Source organism: Argentina silus, assembly GCF_951799395.1.
Source record: "Argentina silus genome assembly, chromosome: X".
NCBI classification, from domain to species: Eukaryota; Metazoa; Chordata; class Actinopteri; order Argentiniformes; family Argentinidae; genus Argentina; species Argentina silus.
The window spans coordinates 37,929,616-37,952,148 of NC_139653.1; the positions used below are offsets into that span (position 1 = coordinate 37,929,616).

Sequence of the window (22,533 nt, forward strand, 5' to 3'; positions counted from 1 at the left end):
GTATTGTAATTAAGATTGTATGGCACTAATCCCTGTATTGTAATTAAGATTGTATGGCCAGTGTAGTGAGGAAGACTGCCATATATGTGTGTGTGTGTGTGTGTGTGTGTGTGTGTGTGTGTGTGTGTGTGTGTGTGTGTGTATGTGTGTGTGTGTGTGTGTGTGTGTGTGTGTGTGTGTGTGTGTGTGTGTGTGTGTGTGTGTGTGTGTGTCTGTGGGTGGGTGGGTTGGGGGGTCTTATATGGAGGGACATATTTGCACCAGTGGAGCAAACTTGAGATTCTCACAGAATGATGTAGAAAATGTGAGGAGCATTAAATCAACTAAATTAATAATTTGTTATGAATGGAGTCTATACCACCTCAAGCCCCCCCTCACACATACACATACACATACACATACACACACACTCACACCACACACACACACACACACACACACACACTCACACACACACACACACACACACACACACACACAGACACACACACACACACACACACACACACACACAGACACACACACACACACACACACACACACACTCACACCGCCCGCACACACACACACACACACACACACACACACACACACACACACAGACACACACCCACCGCCTACCTGCCTTCCCCACTCATAGCTTTAAAACATGTCTGCATGACTACACTGCATTACAAAGTTAGAGGATTAGCCTTCCAGTATTAGCACCACTAACCCCCTAAGGCTTTATATTGGTTGGCCTCCTACACAGGCTGCAGAGTCTCACCTCAGCTCCCCCTATGCCCACAGCAGTTCACCACCCTGACAACATGTTATGTATGTGCCAGTGAGTGTGTGTGTGTGTGTGTGTGTGTGTGTGTGTGTGTGTGTGTGTGTGTGTGTGTGTGTGTGTGCATGTGCATGTGCATACGTTTGAGTGTGTTTGTGTTCAATACTGGTCTAGATTGTTAGAATGGGACTCAGTTCTGTCTAAAGTTCTGCACAGTTCTGTCTAATCTTGGCCAAAAGGTCTCAGGGGTTGTCCTGAGTCCATTCAGCTCCTTTCTTATTGATTCTCTCTAATCGATACTTCTGATTGGTATTCTGCTGCACCTGCAAATTAGCTGCTCCAGGATATGCATAAGAGCTGGGTCCTTGCTGGAGTTCAGCTCAGTCAAAATCCCCCGAACACACACACACACACGCACACGCACACGCACACGCACACGCACACGCACACACACTATCAGCAGAGCTTGGCGGTCTTGGCTGACTTACCCATATTGCCTGAAGTCTAAAAGTCAAAAGCATGAGGAAGCTTATGTGTTTTAGCTGGGCTTGGCTGAGTAGGGTTGAGTAGGGCTGGGGCAGGACTGGTGGTGGGATGGTGGTGGGATGGTGTAGTGTAGAGTGGTGATGTGTGTGGGCTGGGCTGGGAAGGGAAGGGGGGCTGGGCAGGGGGTGTGTAGTGTAGCTCTGGCTTTATAACATTTCCTGCTGACTGGTGCCACTGATCCGTCCCTAATCCAATTCCAGCCTCCGCCTACACACACACACCCACACACCCACGCATCCATGCATGCACCCACGCACTTATGAAGCACATTAAGAGGAGTTTTGCATGTATGTGGAGGGGTTACCATGGAAATTAAGTATCCCATGGTATTACAGTATATAATATGTGGCTAAATTACACCACTGACGTTTTCATCTATCGCAGAACCTGATACCAGTAATAAATACTCTTTGAGAGTAGAAATGATAAAGTATTGCATTTAGGGCTGTCAAACGATTAACACAATTAATCAAGTTAATCGCATGGTTTGCTGTGATTCATCACTAATGAATCACAATGTTTGGAAAAATGTAGGCCTAATTAAAGATGTTTTCATTGAAAACAACTCAACATTGGGTTGCGGAGTTCATGTAAAGATAAAACACAAAATAATCTGCACCAGATGTTTTTTATTAGCATCTTCTCAGGCAATAACAATTCAGCCAGCTGTGATAAAAGTCTCTGTAGTAAATGAAATAAATAAAATTAAAATGTTCTCTCTTGTATCTACTCCTCAAAATAAAGGCACCCATGTTAAACTTGTTTAAGCTTTTACTTACTGTGGCCCAACAGTTGAAATAGACAGCTTGACAGCAGTAAAAGGCCATTGACACTTTCTGACTGTGTGACGGTGTCCCTGTGAGAAAGCCTCCACGTTTGAGGGTCGGTTTAAACAAGTCGCTGCACAGAATCACTGATCTACAACTTACCTTCTGCAAAATTAACCACTGATTGTTGATTAATATCAGCGAATTTGTGCAGTGCCTTGTTGAGACTGACTCTCTCAAACTCGGAGAGCAGCTTTGAAAACCCATTGGCACTTATTAGCATGTCTGTTGGCATTTTCTTCTCCGCTGTTGCATTTCGTAAATAAAATCCATGCAGAAGCACAGCCAAAACAAAACATTGCAAGGGTCAAACTGAGGAAACTGCGTTAATGCTGTTAAAAAAATAAGAAGAAGAATCGCAAGTTAACTTTGACAGCCTACATTTTACACTTACATTTATGGCATTTAGCAGACGCCTTTATCCAAAGCGACTTACAACAAATACATTTGTTTAAGTAAGTGAATCATCTATCCAACAGTCATCATAAGACAAAGTAATCAATGCTCACACCAGGGGCCATTGGCAGTCGTAATGCCAGAAGTTTTTTTGCATTGCTAATCTACGTACAGTATATAGTAATACTGATACTTTCCACCTCATTTGAGTTGTATTCATGTCTACACTAATGCTGGTCAGAAAAGAAAATGCTACAGCTGGCCATTTCCAAAGAAAAAAAAGACACAAAAAAAACACTCAGACATAAACATACCTTTTGACTCTGGAGAACACAATCAGAATATGACAGCTTATTTTGCTCTCTCATACTGTACAACCAGAGCTGCCTGCCATTTTCAAATAATTTGTTTGCTATTGTTCAACCAAAACATTTCTAAGAAAGACAGATTTATCTGTCAGCACACAGGGGATAGACCAAGGCAGAGAGGAAAATAACTGAAAGGACAGACCTGATTGTGAACTCAGTGACACTTTTACTGGAGAGGAAGATGACAGACTAGAACTTTCTCTCATCCTTCTCCACCTCCTTTTCCACCCACTGGTCTATCTCTGTCTCTATTTTTTTTCTTTCTTTCTTTCTTTCTCGCTTTTTTCTTCCTTTCTCTGTCAACCCCATCCCCTCTCTTTCTCTGTCCCTGTACTTACTGGTCTCTCCGGTCTCGTATTCGCTGTCTCTCAGCAGTTCAAAGATGTCCACCTCCAGCTTGCCCGTGGTGGAGCGGTTGCTGGAACGGTTGATGCTGTCTTTGGCCAGAGTGATGGCCAGTCGCTCTCCTCTGCTACACTCCATTGGGTCATCCAGTATGGCGGCTGAGGAGGTAAGAGGGAAAGACAGGGAAAGCAAACATTATCAACTCTGAATGGAGAGGATGAGGATGAGGAGAGAAAGAGAAAGAGGGGTAAAGAGAGAACTAAATTACATCTACAAGGATTATTATGGGTAACACCTTACCTTAAGGTCACATTTGTAAATGGTTTATCATTACTTAATAAATCACTTATAACATGTTTATTATTCAATTATAAACCATTTACAAACAGTTATCAGTCATTAGATAATTAATTAATTAATTAATTAATTAATAAATGCATTTATATTAGATAACATTAGATAAATGCACTTATAAATATGTTGAAATCTAACCCTGATGTGCTTATTTGCAATTGTTGTATAGTGGTTGCACAGTTTGGAAATTGTATTTGCTAGTGTTTACAATGATTTGTGTAATTATGGGTGTAATTACTCTCAATTAATGTACTCTATCTATCTATGCCTCTATCCTACAATTACCACCAAGACTACCCTCATCAGATATGGTTCAAACTGAGACCCTCCACATATTGATTAATTTCTGGTATGGCAAGACTTCATTGGACAACAGCAATAGCAGACTGGTTCTCCAAGCCTCTCTGGGTACACTTTTATAATAATTGAAAACATTTTGAACATTTACGAATTAACAACAACAATAATATGTCATGATAACTGTCTAATACTGTAATAATATGTCTCTATAAAATGTCTCTATAGTCCAATGAGTGCCCTATTCTGTCTTAATGGTACAATGATATAATGCACCACAGGCAACACTGTCCTAACAGTCATAGTCTGAAGCAATGATGGTCAAGTACTCTTATTTTGCAGAGAAAAACACCTATTTTAAAGGACTTTCAAAAAACATCACAAACCATTAAGTGCATTTGACATCCATATGTGCAATCAGTATCAGTTTCGTGTTGCTATCTGTACTCAGTATTTGGTCAAAACTATCAAATGATATATAACATTTACAAACGATCGGTAGGCTATTGTCAGCTGCTGCCTCGAAAAAAAAGTAGGCTCGTTTTGATACTGTGATGACTGGCTAACGAAGAGATTCCTAGCTAGAGCCACACCAGTGTGGCTTTGTTGTAAGCTTGAAACAACTTGTAGTTTAAATACCGATAGTACACAGTTTGTTATATGCTGTATGCGGCCACTGGTTTTGCTCACCTAGCTAGCTAAAATCAATGCCAAATGAGGCTAGGTAGTAGCTAGTTAACCAGTATCACCTGTAGCAAGCCTGTAAGTTGATGCCAATGTGAAACACACCTTTCAAACTGTTTTATTAACTTATCTATTTTCATTCCACATCAGGCCAGTTGCTGCAGTTTGTTATTAGGTTGTTTTGTTAAATGTGAATGTCATCTCTGTCATTACTATAGTATAGACAAGCATGAATAAACAGTTGATGTCCCCTATAAACATTCATTACTGTTAATAATTGCCTATGAAAGGTGAGGCTACTTCACTTGGAGTGCCTTATTTTAGATGTTATCCTGTAGGTGCGCATTCATTATGCTTGGTTATAAATGTTTGCAACTCAATGATTCATTTTATTAATTCATTCATAAATGGTAGACGGTGTTACACTTTACATTAAGGTCACATTTCAACAGGTGTAAATATTGGTAACCCATTAAGAAATGTTGATAACTGATTAACCCTCAGTCCCCAATATAATTCTAGAACATACCTGCAGTTTCCTGGTGTTTTGCCTTCCATGATTCTATTTCTCTAATGTCTGAAATAATGGTGAATAACGTAATGTAGCGAACGGCGGGGCAGAGCAGCTTGCCTTAAGCGGGTATCGAACTCGCAACCTTCCGCTTACAAACCGGCCGCGCTAGCCACAACACCAAGAGAGTTAACTCTGTAAGCGGAAGGTTGCGAGTTCGATACCCGCTTAAGGCAAGCTGCTCTGCCCCGCCGTTCGCTACATTGGTGTCAGAAGTGGGATGGCGCCCGTGAGGCCATCGGAGAGGCGTGTCCACGTGAGAGACTCGTATAGTGAAGCGTGAGGGCACGATCTCCCGAACGGAGGGGATAGTGTAACGACCCTGTGTAAGGCCCGTTAGCAGCTCCGCCAAGTGAGTTAACTCTCTTGGTGTTGTGGCTAGTGCGGCCGGTTTGTAAGCGGAAGGTTGCGAGTTCGATACCCGCTTAAGGCAAGCTGCTCTGCCCCGCCGTTCGCTACATTGGTGTCAGAAGTGGGATGGCGCCCGTGAGGCCATCGGAGAGGCGTGTCCACGTGAGAGACTCGTATAGTGAAGCGTGAGGGCACGCTCTCCCGAACGGAGGGGATAGTGTAACGACCCTGTGTAAGGCCCGTTAGCAGCTCCGCCAAGTGAGTTAACTCTCTTGGTGTTGTGGCTAGCGCGGCCGGTTTGTAAGCGGAAGGTTGCGAGTTCGATACCCGCTTAAGGCAAGCTGCTCTGCCCCGCCGTTCGCTACAGTAAGGATAAATGTCAATTACAAGTTAATTTACTTTTAAAGATGAGAGGCTAAACGGTATTTTTGTATTAGAATCCCCCTCACAACTTAGTTTTTAGTCACTTTTGCATGGTTATTTCTGCAGCCAGATAGCTAGTGCTAGATAGCTAGTGCTAGATAGCTAGCGCCGGTAGCGATTGCCTTTGAGTAGTGATATATTTTAGCTATTTCACTATTCGGAGGCATACAACAACTTGCAATGTTGACTTTTCCTCTTGCTTATCTGTTACTCACTTTTGTTTTGAGCACTTTGAGAAGTCTAAAAAACGGGAAGATATGGGCGATAGCCGAAATAAACACTGAAACAAATCTGAGCAAATTTTAACTTTGGTGAAGTATCGTTATTACATTAAAGAAAATGAAAGAAAATCTATGACAACCTATGTTTTTTCCACTCAAATGTTAAAATAGACAGTCATATTTGTTTGTTTAAGTTATTTTACCTCCCATGGTATTGTATGCTTAAATTACTTTATTGTATAAGTGAAAGTGCCTGCCGTCCGTCTAAAGGGTTAATAAATGGTTAACGGTGTGTTATCAGTTATACATGTTGGTACCTCTTATATGGTCAGAGGCTTTCTCCATAAGTACCCAGGATAGAAGAGTACTCACGTGACTTCATTATCAATGTGGTCTACTCATTGATTTACCCAAACCAGCTGAGAGCACTAACCACAGATCGGTGAACTTGCACAGTGGACATGTTTAAATGAGGAATGTATCGACAAGGACATCAAGATTTCAAGGGCCATGGTTAAAAAAATATGGTGACAGCTGTACTGTACTTTGGGAGATCTTTTCACATTGTACTGTATGTAAAGATGACAGGAAATAACTTTACCAACTGTGCAACCACTGCAAATAATTGTGCATGATTTCATATCAGGGTTAGTTTTTAAAGCATTTATAAGTAAGCTCCCTATTTGGCAAGCACCAAGTGAATATTGAATATCTAAACTAATCAGTTATAACTGTTTGTAAATGGTTTATAATTTAATAATAAACTGGTTATAAGTGATTTATTAACTAATTATAAACCATTTCTAAATCATTTACAAATGTGACCTTAATGTAAAGTGTTACTAGATTATGGGATTTGGAGTGAGCGATATGGCGATGGTACGTACATTTGTTTATTTATTTTTGTATTAAAGAACAAAAATATAACACCATCACAAACACATGCTTAGCCAGTGAGAATCTAAATCTAGAACCAAAGCAAATCATATTGGCACTGAATGTGGATGAGTGATGAGGCGCCACATTTTAACTGGTCTGTTCTGTTCAGTCATGATTTATAACAGCCACGTTTTACATTAGCATAATATTTGTTTCACACACACACACACACACACACACACACACACACACACACACACACACACACATGCTTCCATCATCCAACACTGCCAGACTGCATGTGTCATGTGTGTGTCTTGTCTATGTGGGCGGAATTAATCAACATCACTGAATTCAAATGGAGTCTACTGAAGTCTTTTTTATGAACTACTGCTCACACACACGCACACCTGCTATTCTACAATGTTGCTATACATACACATGAGTGTGTTAACCTGTTGTTGGGGAAATACACATGATAATTGACAAGACATAACATATGGTCGGCATCTGAGTGCTTACTATGGAAGCAGGTTCAACTCAGGCACCTATGAAGAGCAGATCGGGCCAAACATATTACATTTACATTCATGGCATTTAGCTGACGCCTTTATCCAAAGCGACTTACAGCAAATACAAGTAAGTGAATCATGTATCCATCAGTCATCATAAGATAAAGTAATCAATGCTCGGACCAGGGGCTATAGGCCATTTTTTTATTAATAGGAGAGAAACTTGTACAGGGGGAAGAGCAGAGTCTTGTTAAGGTTGAGCTTGAGATGGTGGGCTGACATCCAAGCAGAAATGTCTGCAAGACACGCAGAGACATGTGTTGCCACCTGTGAGTCAGAAGGGGGGAAAGGGAGAAAGAGTTGAGTGTCATCTGCGTAGCTGTGATAGGAGAAACCATGTCAGGAAATTACCGAGCCAAGAGATTTGGTATAGAGGAAGAACAGTAAGGGCCCTAGGACAGGGCCCTGGGGGACCCCAGTCGTGAGGGCTTGTGGAGAGGACAGCGATCCTATCCACGTCACCTGGTAGGAGCGAACGGCCAAGTAGGATGCAAACCAGGAGAGTGCAGAGCCAGAGATGCCCAATTCTGAGGGGGTGGAAAGAAGGATTGGGTGGTTTACTGTGTTGAATGCAGCGGACAGGTCCAGAAGAATGAGAACAGAGGAGAGGGAGGAAGCTCGAGCAGTGGAGTGGAGGGCCTCCATGACAGCAAGGAGAGCAGTCTTAGTAGAGTGCCCAGCTTTAAAGCCGGATTGGTGAGGGTCAGGGAGGTTGTTCTGAAGGAGGTAGTGAGACAGTTGGTTAGAGACAGCACATTCAAGGGTTTTAGATAAGGAGAGAAGGGATACCGGTCTGTAGTTATGGACAGCAGACAGGTCAAAAGTTGGTTTCTTGAGAAGAGGCTGTCTTGAAGGCAGCTGGGACAGATCCTGTGGATAGAGAGGAATTGATTAAAGTGGAAGGAGGTCTTTGGAGATGGATTGGAGAAAGGGGGAGGGGACAGGATCGAGGGGGCAGGTGGTTGCCCGCTTGGATGTGACCAGTATTTAGTTAGGTAAGGCATATGACATGATATTACACTCACATGACATGACTCCATTTCAGCAGTGAGTTAGAAGGCTGTGATTCCAAAGCCCTGGCCAGACAGTGAGACTGAGTGTACAGTACAGCACAGTACTTAGACATCGGCTTACATCTAGATACACTGTTGTGACAGCTGATGAAAGAGTTAGAGCTACAGTAGTTGAGACTGACCTATGCAGATCAAATTATAAAGATGAATGAACAGGAGTTTGTTTCAAGGAGACGGCCTCTTGAGTAAGAAGCCCTCAGTCGGCTGTCTCAGCAAGTGAGCAGCAGCCAATTAGGTAGTTTAAACAAAGATCCACAGAAGGCAGCAAAAGGTTGCCAGAGGTTTATGTATCTGTTATTTTACTCTCAATTAGACTGTTGGTAAAATCCCCCCTCCCCCCCCCCCTCTCTCTCTCTTTCCCTCCCTCTCTCTCTTTCCCTCCCTCTCTCTCTTTCTCTCTCTCCCTCCCTCTCTCTCTCTCTTTCTCTCTCCCACTAACTTTGACCTGCTGGTAATTGAGGGGTTGCAGCCAAGGACAGACAGAGTCCATCCATATGCATTTTCAGCCAAATTACAGTAGCCTACTATATATAACACAATTAACATGATTAGGACATTTCATCCAATTAAAAGGTATGAATTCATTTAGGCCAAACGCTTTTCACAGTAAAGTGTGGGCAGTTTGTATCATTCTGAGTTTAATTTGTAGGCGAATGTGTAAATGAGCACTCGGAAAAGTTATTAACAGGATGAGTTAGCTGTCTTCTCTCTTGCCAAATACCATACATTATTACCATACATTATTTCACCCATCAGTAACATTAACTTGTCATAATGAAGGTGTTGGAGTTGGTGAGGGGAATTTCCACATTAATTGGAATTAACAGCTAAGGAATGTGTGAATTAACATTTCAACCGCACCCCTCTCGCTATTACCCCTTTCAGACAGCGGGAAATTGCGCTACTGTAGCGCTTCAGTCCCGCCTTTTAGTTCTGTCTGAAAGGGAACGCTACAGCTTTTTAGAGACGCAACTAAACCTACTAGGTGGATAATTACGTAGTGCTATGGCTGTCCCGTTTTCTCTGTCTGAAGTGCAAGCTGCAGCTGAAGTGGCATTTCGGGAGGCTGTTGCTGAGAGGACAGCTGTCAATCCAGTTGTAACGTACGCAACCTGCAACTGTAACCGCGCCAAAGACAGTTATAGTTTACACATTGACACATTCACTCACATTCAGTCTCTCATTATCAGACAATTTGCTCGCTGATAAATACAATTTTATTTGGTTTTGACAAAGAAAGGTACCGGTAGTTAGTCGAGATGGCAGACTCAGATAGAGGTGCGACATGGACTACAACGGAGGCGGAGATCTCCTTAACATCCGAGCTGAGAGGGAGCTTAAATTGAGAGCACCGTCCGTGATTCAATCGTGTATGGTATGCGTGAAACTGATACTGCCGATCAAAGAAGCAAATCATATAAATGCTGAAATCTTTAAAAACCATGTACAACAAAATAAAAGATCACAACAACACCAGTGGTTGTGGCCGTGGGCTATACCAGAGATAGCCCAGAGCAAATTGCAAAACTGGGCCACAATTGTCTGCCGACTGTGCGTTTGATCGCTCTATTGAAAATAACCGCCAATATGGTAGCTCTGTTTCCTGGCTTCCTTTGAAAGTGGCTTTGACTTAGCTACTTCTTCCTATCTCTCGAGTGTACATGGTGATAACACATGCATGTCTGTACCAGTCTCATAGTCCTCACTCTCATCTGAATCATGTAGTTACAGCCTGGGAACGCAGCCTCTTTCACATTTCAGGGCGGTGGCTGGGACTGGGCTGTAGAAGTAGGCTCAGGTAACAGCCTGTGTGGGCTCTAGGGTTGTGGAAAACAGTTGTATTTTTAACAATAAAGCCACTATTTGACAAAGTTTGTCATCCATTCTGTCCTCAAAAAGTAGCTGAATAATTGTGTACATATCCTAATGGCAGGATAACCTATTACCCATGTGACTGATCTGTAGACTGGTCTATGAACAGCAGCATCTCACACTTTATCAACCTGAGTGGCTAAACACACATCAGATAGAGTACCTCAAGGGAGAGGGGGGGGGGGGGGCAGCAGTGCTTGGGTCACATGGTGCATTTAAATTATATATATTTCATTGTATTGTGCTGTGCTGTGCTGTGCTGTGCTGTGCTGTGTTGTGTTGTGTTGTGTTGTGTTGTGTTGTAATGTATTGCATTGTATTGTATTGTATTGTATTTCACATGCTTGAGATAGCTCACATGCCGGCAGTATAAGTATCTCCTTGGTGTGTAAATAATACAATGTCACTGTTTCTGTATTGTATCTCAGTGGCTTGATAAGACATAAGCATGTTGTTAATGTTGTTGTTGTTATTGTTGTGGTTGCAGCTGCAGTGGATACTCCACCCCTATATAGCATGTATACATGTGCAACTGGACTATGGTACCAGAAAATAAAGATCCCAACACTCCAAGGGAGAACAGAGCAGAGAGATCGCTGATGCAGGTTTAAACAAGGCTTAACAGCGCCATCAAATATCACGACACTCCTGGCTGCTCTCTGCACCAAAACGTTATTACAACCATCAAATGAAAAAGAGGCTCATGAGGTGTTCAATTTGTCCTGTGAGAGGGCCGACTAACTTGGAGTCTCTCAACTGCAGCCTCTAGACTGCAGTCTCTGGACTGTACTGCAAAAACACTGGAGAGATACAGTACGGAAAGAGCTGCATCAGTCTAAAAAATACCATCTGTGAAGTTTAGAGATGCACCAATCCGACACTGAGCATCTGTATCGGGCCGATTTTTTCTTAAAATGCTAGATCGGGAATCTGAGACATTGAATGCAATTTACCAATCCAATGCTATGACGCAAACTGTGGTAAAATGTTGCCAAACGGTGCGTCATCGACTGACGGCTGCACGCTGAGATGACACGCTATTGCGACAATAAAAAACAAGTTTGCGAAATTACTTCATGCTTTAGACAGACACCAGTAAAACTGCTTGTTGCAAAATTTGCAAGGCAAGTGGCAGTAGCATTTCAAATTTTAAAAAAAGAGCCTTTTATTGGATTAGTACATTAACAAGATGAGATAACTGTCTTCTCTCTCGCCAAATACCATACATTATTTCACCCATCAGTAACATTAACTTGTCATAATGAAGGTGTTGGAGTTGGTGAGGGGGATTTGCATATTAATTGGAATTAACAGCTAAGGAATGTGTGAATTAACATTTCAACCGCACCCCTCTCGCTATTACCCCTTTCAGACAGCGGGAAATTGCGCTACTGTAGCGCTTCAGTCCCACCTTTTAGTTCTGTCTGAAAGGGAACGCTTTCAGTTTTGACAAAGAAAGATACCGGTAGTTAGTCGAGATGGTAGACTCAGATAGAGGTGCGACATGGGCTAGGGTGGAGGTGGAGGCTCTACAAAATACCCGAGCTCGGTTATCGGATCGGGAATCTGTATCTGCTAATACTCGAAGTTCAGTACTCCGAATCGGTATTAGCAATTAAAAAATCTCGATTGAGGATGTTTTTTCATTCTCGGAAATCTTATCCGTGTCTGTGAAAACAGCCATTTCGGTATAAAGTGTAAGGTGCATGGCTCACATTGCTGTAACTTTCTCTAGCCTTTTATAGTAACATGACCACTTCAGACTACCTCAGGTATTAGTATTCCTCTCAGTCTGCTGTTATGAAGAAAGGCCACAGGGATATTTTTAGAGGTGATTAAAATTCATTTTTCTCTCTCAAGCTGAGACAAAAGTGATTACAAGGTTATATTAGCAGTAATGTTTCATGTTTTTCCTCCTCTCCATCTCAAGGGCTTGAGTCTGACTGTAATTACAGGCTCTCTATTGTAAATCAAATGGAGAATTACAGACTGTAATTAGCTTGGTATTTTGACCATAGGAATACAAATCTCTGATCATTACTGGAGACACTAATTAGTGGAGATCCTCAACGCTTGGTGTTAGATCAGTAATCTCACTGCTAGGTGTGCGTGTGTACGTGAGTGTGTGTGTATATGTCGGCTCAACCAATTTGTCAAGCATGTCTGATAGCTGTTCTATTAGACTCAGTAGCATGACTGAGAGCTGTAGTAAAGCCAATCTATCTGCTTGTCTGACGGCTGCTTGTTTCACACCTTAATCAGTCTCTCACAACTATGAGCTGTTGTGTCTGATGGAAGTTGTTAGTGTGTGTTATTCTGTTTTTCCATTCATTCACTAGCCGTGTACCAGAGTAGCTTTAGTCAACTCCTCTGACTATTGTTAATTAATTATGAGTATGATTATGATTATTCTTAATAATAATAATAATAATAATGGTGTATTACATTTATAAAGCGCTTTTCATTATACAAGAACAGTCTCAAAGAACAAAAAATAAAAGATAAAAAAGACAAATTCAAAAAATGTTTTAAATAAAAACTATATATATACACTCACCGGCCACTTTATTAGGTACACCTTGCTAGTACCGGGTTGGACCCCCTTTTGCCTTCAGAACTGCCTTAATTCTTTGTGGCATAGATTCAACAAGGTGCTGGAAACATTGCTCAGAGATTTTGGTTCATATTGACATGATAGCATCACGCAGTTGCTGCAGATTTGTCAGCTGCACATCCATGATGCGAATCTCCCGATCCACCACATCCCAAAGGTGCTCTATTGGATTGAGATCTGGTGACTGTGGAGGCCATTGGAGTACAGTGAACTCATTGTCATGTTCAAGAAACCAGTTAGAGATGCTTTGTGACATGGCGCGTTATCTTGCTGGAAGTAGCCATCAGAAGATGGGTACACTGTGGTCATAAAGGGATGGACATGGTCAGCAACAATACTCGGTAGGCTGTGGCGTTTAAATGATGCTCAGTTGGTACTAAGGGGCCCAGAGTGTGTGAAGAAAATATCCCCCACACCATTACACCACCACCACCAACCTTTGAGTTACTGTTGCCTTTCTATCATCTCGAACCAGTCTGGCCATTCTCCTCTGACCTCTGGCATCAACAAGGCATTTTCACCCAGAGAACTGCCGCTCACTGGATATTTTCTCTTTTTCGGACCATTCTCTGTAAACCCTACAGATGGTTGGGCGTGAAAATCCCAGTAGATTTTGATTAGATAGAGGCTGATTAGATATTTGCGTTAACAAGCAGTTGAACAGGTGTACCTAATAAAGTGGCCGGTGAGTGTACATATTCTGTATATTGCCCATTACATTGTCTAAAGCGTCTCTATTGTCAACATATTGTCTAACACAAAGAGGTTGTTGATATATGACAAAGTGAACGGGCTGGAGGATCTGATGGTGATAATTGGATGAAGAGACAGGTCAGTCATAGTGAAATAAAAACAGTAATTATGTTCATTCATCATTATAACATAGTAATGATGCGCAAGTATGGTACTGATGTTATCATAACAGAAGAGCAACTAAGTAGCCAAGAGTCCCTCTATCTTGCAAGTGGATCCCCAGAGACTCGGTCAAGAGCAGGGGAGGCGAGGGAGGCAGGAATCGGAGAACAGGCCCATTGTAATGCATTGGAATGCCCTCCTCCTATCCTCCTATTTCTGCCTCCACCAGCCTCCCCTGGTCAAGAGTGTGTGTAACAACGGATAATGTAATAACTGGTCATAATGTAATAACATTGGCATTGTTTTGAAAATAAGTGTTTAATATCACATAATTTGGGATTGAGTGAGTGGTGAAGCCTGTTCTCGAGTCAAAGTAAATTAGTTTAATCTTGTTTAAAGTCAGGGGGCTGTTGGTAGCTTGTGTATTTTGCTGTGGCTATCCTGCCTTAAGCTCAGGAACCTAGTTTCTATTGGAAGCCAGCTGTTTGAAGTCAATTGCTGTGAAATGCTGACAATCTCCAATGGGAGGGCCTGACACTATGTAGGACCAGGACAAATACATTTGGGATTGAGTGAGTGATGAAACCTGTCTGGTCGTTAACTGATCGTCAGGTGGGAGGGGCTGCTACCCTGCTAGTCATCAGCAATCACAGAATCTGCATATATATTGTGACGATCACAGAGCGACAGCCTCTACGACAGCCTCCTGACATGAAGACGAAGGAGTCAATCTGTGAAGTCCATCGAGGAAGGCCAAACTACTAAGTATTTTTATTTTATTAGTTTGTTTCACTACTCTGAGCGTACTGAGTGCTACCTACATCTTGTATTGCCCAGAAACCTATCTCTATCTCAATACCGGCAAATATCACAATGTGCTTCCTCCCCATTCCTGTTATTTCATCCATCAGGAGGACACATCGATGCTACACCCCCACTCGCAACCCTTCCAATCTAATCTACCCACCATGCTCCACGACCTCACTGTCGCGGGACGACTTTGGAAATGCCAGTCAGCGGTCTGGAAAGCAGAGGCTATCTCAGCCTATGCCTGCTTCATGTCCCTCCACTTCCTTGCTCTCACAGAGATATGGATTACACCGGATAACACAGCTACTCCAGCAGCCCTCTCTGATGCCTACTCCTTTTCTCATTCCCCTAGACTCTGGTTGAGGAGAAGGAACAGGACTCCTCATCTCGCCTAAGTTGTCACATAATGTCCTTCCCCTGTCACACCTGTCCATATCCACCTTCGAAATCCATGCTGTTTCTGTCAACTCCCCTGTCAAACTTCACATTGTTGTTATCTATTGTCTTCTTAGATGAGATGGATGTCCTTCTCAGCTTCTTCCCTGAGGACGGCACACCGCTCACACTATTGGGTGACTTCAACATCCAGTCGGAGAAGCTTCAGTCGTCTGGTACACTTGACCTTCTCTCCTCCTTTGGCCTTACCCTGTCCCACTCTCCTCCGACTCATAAGGTGGGCAATCAGCTCGACCTTGTCTACACCAGATCCTCCCATACCTCCAACCTTACTGTTACCCCTCTTCCGGTTTCTGATCATCATTTTGTATCCTTCTCCCTTCCTCTCAAATCCTCCCCCTCCCAGTCAGTCTCTACCCACACTATATCCTCTCGTCGCAACCTGCATACCCTCTCACTCACTGCTCTCTCTTCCTCTGTCTTATCCTCCCTACCCTCCGTTGAATCCTTCTCCCTTCTATCCACTGATGCAGCCTCCTTCACCCTCCTGTCCACTCTTTCCTCATCCTTCGACTCTCTCTGTCCACAGACCTCAAGGCCAGCACGATCCTCTCCACGCACTCCCTGGCTGTCTGAAACCCTGCAAGCTTGTAGAATAGGGCTCTGGGCAGCTGAGAGGAAATGGAGAAAAACTGGCCTCCCTGATGACCTAGACCCTTATCTCTCTCTCCTCCTCAACTACACCTCCTCTGCATCAGCTGCTAAAGCTTCCTCTGACCCAAGGAAACTGTTCTCCACATTTTCCTCACTCCTCAACCCACCTCCTCCCTCCTCCTTGTCTGCGGATGACTTTGTCACCTACTTTGAAAAGAAGGTTGATGATATTAGCAGCTCTTTCCCTCTACCTCTCACCAACACTGCTACCTCTCGTCCCAAACCCACTGCGCTACACCCGGTCTCTGGTTTATCAGGTTTTTCCCCCCTCTCCCCTGATGATGTTTTAAAACTGGTCACATCCAAGCTTGCAACCACCTGCCCCCTCGATCCTATCCACTCCTCCCTTCTCCAATCCATCTCCAAAGACCTCCTTCCGTTCCATACCACCATAATCAATTCCTCTCTATCCACAGGATTTGTCCCAGCTGCCTTCAAGACAATCTCTTGGCGGTAATTTCCTCACATGGTTTCTTCTACCACAGCTATGCAGATGACACTCAACTCTTTCTCTCTTTCCCCCCTTCTGACTCACATGTGGCAACATGTGTCTCTGCGTGTCTTGCAACTCTACTGTGACCTCCTCCCATACAGCCAAGAACCGTGGGGTGATCCTTGGCAACCACTTATCCTGTGTGGCGAACATCACAGCGACAGCACGCTCCTGTAGATTCTTCCTCTACAACGTCAGAAGGATACGTCCATTCCTCACCAGAGAAGCAGCACAACTTTTGGTCCAAACACTTGTGATCTCTCGCTTTGACTACTGCAACACACTCTTGGCTGGTCTCCCCGCCTCCACCATCAGGCCTCTGCAGCTCATCCAGAACGCTGCCGCCCATCTGGTGTTCAATCTCCCCAAATTCTCCCATGTCACTCCCCTCCTCCGCACCCTTCACTGGCTCCCGGTAGCAGCTTGCATCAGATTCAAGACCCTGGTGCTTGCCTACTGGGCGGCAAAGGGAACAGCCCCTCCCTACTTGCAAGCAATGGTCAGCCCCCAAATACCTGCCCGATCGCTTCGCTCTTCCACCTCGGCTGGCTGCCTGGCACCGCCGCCTCTACGTGGATGCAGCAGCCCCACTACTCGGTCACAGCTTTTCACTGTCACAGCTTTTGACTGCAGAGTCACTACCAATCTTCCGCCATCTCTTCAGGCTCCATCTTAACGGTCCCTCCTAAAGACCTCTTCACCCCCAAGTTTCTCTCGTGTTAATAAAAAAAACTTCTTCTAGCATTATGGCCCCTAGTCTGAGCATTGATTACATTATCTTATGATGACAGATGGAGACATGATTCACTTACTTAAACAAATGTATTTGTTGTAAGTTGCTTTGGATAAAGGTGTCTGCTAAATGCCATAAATGTAATGTAATGTGTGTGTGTGTGTGTGTGTGTGTGTGCATGCTTGCATGTGTGCATGCGTAAGAGAGAGAGAGAGTGTGTGTGTGTGTGTGTGTACTGTGTATGGTCAGGCAGGCTATTAGACGCAGGGGTATAATGATGGCAGTAATGGGGGTGATAGCTCATCCCGCCTGCTGTGCTGTGTAGATCTGGCCCCTGGGATATGGGTTCTGAGAGCTGCTGGGGATAATTGTTTACATCTCTAGCACTCTGTATTAATCCCGCTCCACCCACTTTATCACCTGGTACTGGCTGCAGGAGGCTTGGGCTGCAGAGACACATGCTGCAAAGACAGGCTGCAGAGACACAGGCTGCAAAGACAGGCTGCAGAGCCACAGGTGATTTGTGCACTTGTGGCTCTGCAGCCAGTAGGGTTGGGCCGGTGGAAGGTTTTACCGGTAGTATACGGTGTACACGCTTACACTAGTGTTATTCTCGGCACACCGTCCAACCGTTATTTTGCCATCACACCCGCAAAATGCAAGAGCTGACATACAGTGGGGGAAATAATTATTTGATCCCCTGCTGATTTTGTTAGTTTGCCCGATTACAAAGAAATGAGCGGTCTATAATTTTTATGGTACTTTTAGTTTAACAAATAGAGACAGAATATCAACAAAGAAGTCCAGAAAAAACACATTATATAAAGTTATAAATTCATTTGCATTTGATCGAAGGAAATAAGTATTTGATCCCCTACAAACCAGCAAGAATTCTGGCTCATACAGACCGGTTATATGCCCATGAGGCACACAGATTAGTCCTGTCACTTTAGGAAAAGTACTCCTAATCTCTGCTTGTTATGGGTATAAAAGACACCTGTCAATAGAATCAATCTCTTCCATTCCAACCTCTCCACCACCATGGGCAAGACCAAAGAACATTCAAAGGACATCAGGGTAAGAGTTGTAGACCTGCACAAGGCTGGAATGGGCTACAAGACCATCAGCAAGAAGCTTGGTGAGAAGGAGACAACTGTTGGTGCAATTATTAGAAAATGGAAGAAATACAAAATAACCATCAATCGCCCTCGGCCTGGAGCTCCATGCAAGATCTTGCCTCGTGGGGTAAGGATGATCATGAGAAGGGTGAGGGATCAGCCCAGAACTACACGGGAGGAGCTTGGTAATGATCTCAAGGCAGCTGGGACCACAGTCACCAAGAAAACCATTGGTAACACACTACACCGTAACGGATTGAAATCCTGCAGTGTCCGCAAGGTCCCCCTGCTCAAGAAGGCACATGTACAGGCCCATCTGAAGTTTGCCAATGAACACCTAAATGATTCAGAGAAGGCTTGGGAGAAGGTGATGTGGTCAGATGAGACCAAAATTGAACTCTTTGGCATAAATTGGACTCTTCGTGTTTGGAGGGAGAGAAATGCTGAATGCTACAATCCCAAGAACACCATCCCCACCGTCAAACACGGAGGTGGAAACATTATGCTTTGGGGTTGTTTCTCTGCTAAGGGTACAGGACGACTTCACTGCATTGAGGGGCCAATGGACGGGGCATGTACCATAAGATCTTGGACGAGAACCTCCTTCCCTCAGCCAGAGCACTGAGGATGGGTCGTGGATGGGTCTTCCAGCATGACAATGACCCAAAACATACAGCCAAGGCAACAAAGGAGTGGCTCAAGAAGAAGCACACTAAGGTCATGGAGTGGCCTAGCTAGTCTCCAGACCTTAATCCTATCGAAAATTTGTGGAGGGAGCTGAAGCTTCGAGTTGCCAATCAAAAGCCTTGAAACCTTCAGGATTTGGAGAGGATCTGTAAAGAGGAGTGGACCAAAATCCCTCCTGAGATGTGTGCAAACCTGGTGACCAACTATAAAAAAACGTCTGACTTCTGTGTTTGCCAGCAAGGGTTTCTCCACCAAGTACTAAGTCATGTTTTGCTTGGGGATCAAATACTTATTTCCTTCGATCAAATGCAAATGAATTCATAACTTTATATAATGTGTTTTTTCTGGACTTCTTTGTTGATATTCTGTCTCTATTTGTTAAAATAAAAGTACCATAAAAATTATAGACCGCTCATTTCTTTGTAATCGGGCAAACTAACAAAATCAGCAGGGGATCAAATAATTATTTCCCCCACTGTATAAACAGATAAACACAGATAAACAGAACCAGTGTTGATTGACGTTTGTCCTGGTCCATACACTCGTTTCAGGGTAATAACCAAATATGTGATTTTGTAACATGGGTTAACTATCCCTTTAAGCTGTGGTCAAAGTGCAGAAAACATGACATCTAGGAGATGGTAGATACCCTGTATGTGACCATATTAGATAGGCGCTACATGCTGGCTCATTATTGAACGGGCTCATTATTTGCTTATTCAGTCATCAGAAAAACAACTGATTGTGCATCCCGATCCCCTTCAGACTTTACTAGACAAGCACCTTTTGAATGTGTCAATGCAGGTTGAGACTTTAACCAAATCAGGCAGAGAAATCCTCTCTCTTTGACCCTCCTTGTATCTCCTTTCTCTTCATCTCCGAGAGGCAGAAAGGGGAGAGAGAGAGGAAGGGGAGAGAGAGAGGAAGGAGAGAGAGAGAGGAAGGGGAGAGAGAGATGAAGGGGAGAGAGAGAGAGGAAGGAGAGAGAGAGAGAGAGAGAGCATGATGAAGGATTGTGGTGATACTAAATTAAATTGGCCCCACTTCCACCAGTGCAGGCTGCTAGCGTTTTGTTCAGTAACAGCCTCGAAGGAGCCCTGTCCTGTACTGACCAGAGCTGCCTTATTCTCTCTCATTCACCCTCAACCAGTACAACGGAGGCTATGCTCTCTCTCTTGTGGTCCTCTGTGGCTCAGTTGGTGACAATGCTTAGGTTGTGGGTTTGATTCCTGCTGGGACCATATATACTGAAATGTATGCACTCACTGCAATGTAAGTCGCTTTGGATAAAAGCGTCAGCTAAATGGCATATATTATTATATTAGATTGGTGTGTGGATAGGTAATTGGAGCCAGTTACCTATCCACACACCAGACAGCATAGGCTCCGTTGCACCAGACTGCACTCCAGTCAAAGGGCGATGACAGACACAGAAGCCCAGTTCAGGAATTAATGTATCAAATCAACAGAGGACATCAATATAGTTGTATTTGTGTGCTAATGGTCTATATACAGAGAGAAAATAGAACAAATTACTCCAAATCAAATAAGCATAGTGTAATATGTGACATTAAACATGAATATAGACCATCTCTAATTGCAACAACAGAAAGATAATACACTGTAATTCCTCTCAGGAAACGTAGCATTAGCAACTAGAAACGAATAGGTCTGGTATCAACGAAGGCCAACTGCCAATTGAGTAATATGACATGTGTTATGACATTTGTATTTAAAAAACAATGCTGGTAATCCTGTATAAAAGCAATAACACTGTTACACAGAAGGTCTGAGGAACCAAACGACGGCACACAGAGAGGGTAGATGAAGCCCGAAGGCGTATTTAATAAAAAGGGAAAAGGGTAGGGGAGAGAAGGATAATCCAAATGACAGTGGTCGAGGTTCGGTCCAGGGGTCGGCAGGAGAGCGGGCAGTCAAACAGGCAGGGGGTCGGGCAGGTAGACGGGTAGTCGGACAGGCAGATGGTCGGGAGGCAGGGAGGTCCAGTAATAGGTAAGGGAGCTAGGTCTGTGGAAAACCAGGGAGGACGAGGTATCATAGACACAGTACGATCTGGCACTGGAGTGAAGATCAGGCAGGGTTTAAGTAGGTCGTAGATTGGGGATGGGTTGCAGGTGCGTTGATAGGAGATCGGGTCCAGGTGCGCTCTCGACTGGGAAGACGCTCCAGTGATGACTGTCGCGGCCTCGAGGTGGTGCCAGAGGGTTGGTTGGGAGGGGGAACCGTAACAAACACAACGCCTTAAATGCCTTACATTGCACTTAACAACCAGTGTAAGTGAATGTAGCACCACGATTTGTTGAAACGATTGAAATTGATGACTTGGGAAGCAGCAATAATAACTGGTGGGAGGCGTGAGAGAAAGACATGTCAACATTTACTGGCAGTTTCAAGGAAATATTCGCAGGCTTCTTATACGAAATCATATAACCAACCTGCATGGAGTACCACAGTAACAACTCACTTCACATGAAGATGGACCAGATTCTCAAAGGAATGTTTCCAACATCTTGTGGAATCAATGCCACGAAGAACTTGAGGCTGTTTTGAGAGCAAAGGGAGGCCCTACCCAGTATTAATATAGTGATCCTAATAAAGTGCTCAGTCAGTGTATATGCAATATCATAGCTTCTCTCACATCATTGCTTTAGAATAAAATGTTTTACCATACTCTATGACTGCATCTGTGGGGTACTATAAAGGTTTATTTCAGAATTCATATGAGGGTGCTTCAAGACAAAGTGCTACCCAGTTGTCCTCTTTTAGAAAATATCAGCTATCAGCTGTGATGTACAGTAAATAGACTAATTTAACACCTGTTTAAGCACAGTCTAAAGGAAATGGAATGTGCCCCATGCACGCACACACACGCACACACACACACACACACACACACACACACACACACACACACACACACACACACACACACACACACACACACACACACCGTTCGCCTAAAGATCTCTTTTTCAGAGTCATTTAATTCCGAAGAGCCTGGGTCAAGTAGGTTTCAGGTAACACCAGACTTATATACAGTATAGATTAATAATACTCATAATATTTGAGTGTAAAAGGACCAGTGTTGCTCCATTAGTCATTAGCAGTGTGTGTACATGCAATTAGAGTCAGTAGAGACTCAGTCAATCAGGTCTAGAGCCCAGAGGACATGCTCTGATAAATACCCCTGCTAAGGTCCTGTCTTCCACACGCACACACGCACACACACACACACACACACACACACAGTATATATACACACACACACACACACAGACATACAGTCTACACACATACGTGCTCCGATAGCACCCCTGGTAGTTGTAGATGGATTTTGGTGGCACCAGCCTTGATTTAAATGTGTATACCTATTTACAGTTGAATGTGCATGCCTGGTGGACATCCTGAAAAAATTGCACCCTCGCTATTTGTCAATTCCTTTGCGATTGTAATGTGTCTCACACCTTGTCTTTTGTTGGGAATGATATTTAAGGAGAAGGACAGCAATATGTCCTTTGAGTTACTTGGGTTAGGCCCATGGCCA

The 22,533-nt window shown here is 43.6% G+C and overlaps 1 protein-coding gene across 1 annotated transcript in view; it reads right to left on the bottom strand.

Annotated features, from left to right (window-relative positions):
- grik4 (glutamate receptor, ionotropic, kainate 4) overlaps window positions 1-22,533 on the bottom strand; it is a gene marked incomplete at both ends in the record, with an annotated part of 144,316 nt that overhangs the window by 95,524 nt on the left and 26,259 nt on the right. The window contains one exon of the mRNA XM_083694520.1: window positions 3,245-3,409. Within this exon, the coding sequence (XP_083550646.1) occupies window positions 3,245-3,409 (165 nt within the window). The remainder of the gene's footprint in view (window positions 1-3,244; window positions 3,410-22,533) is intronic.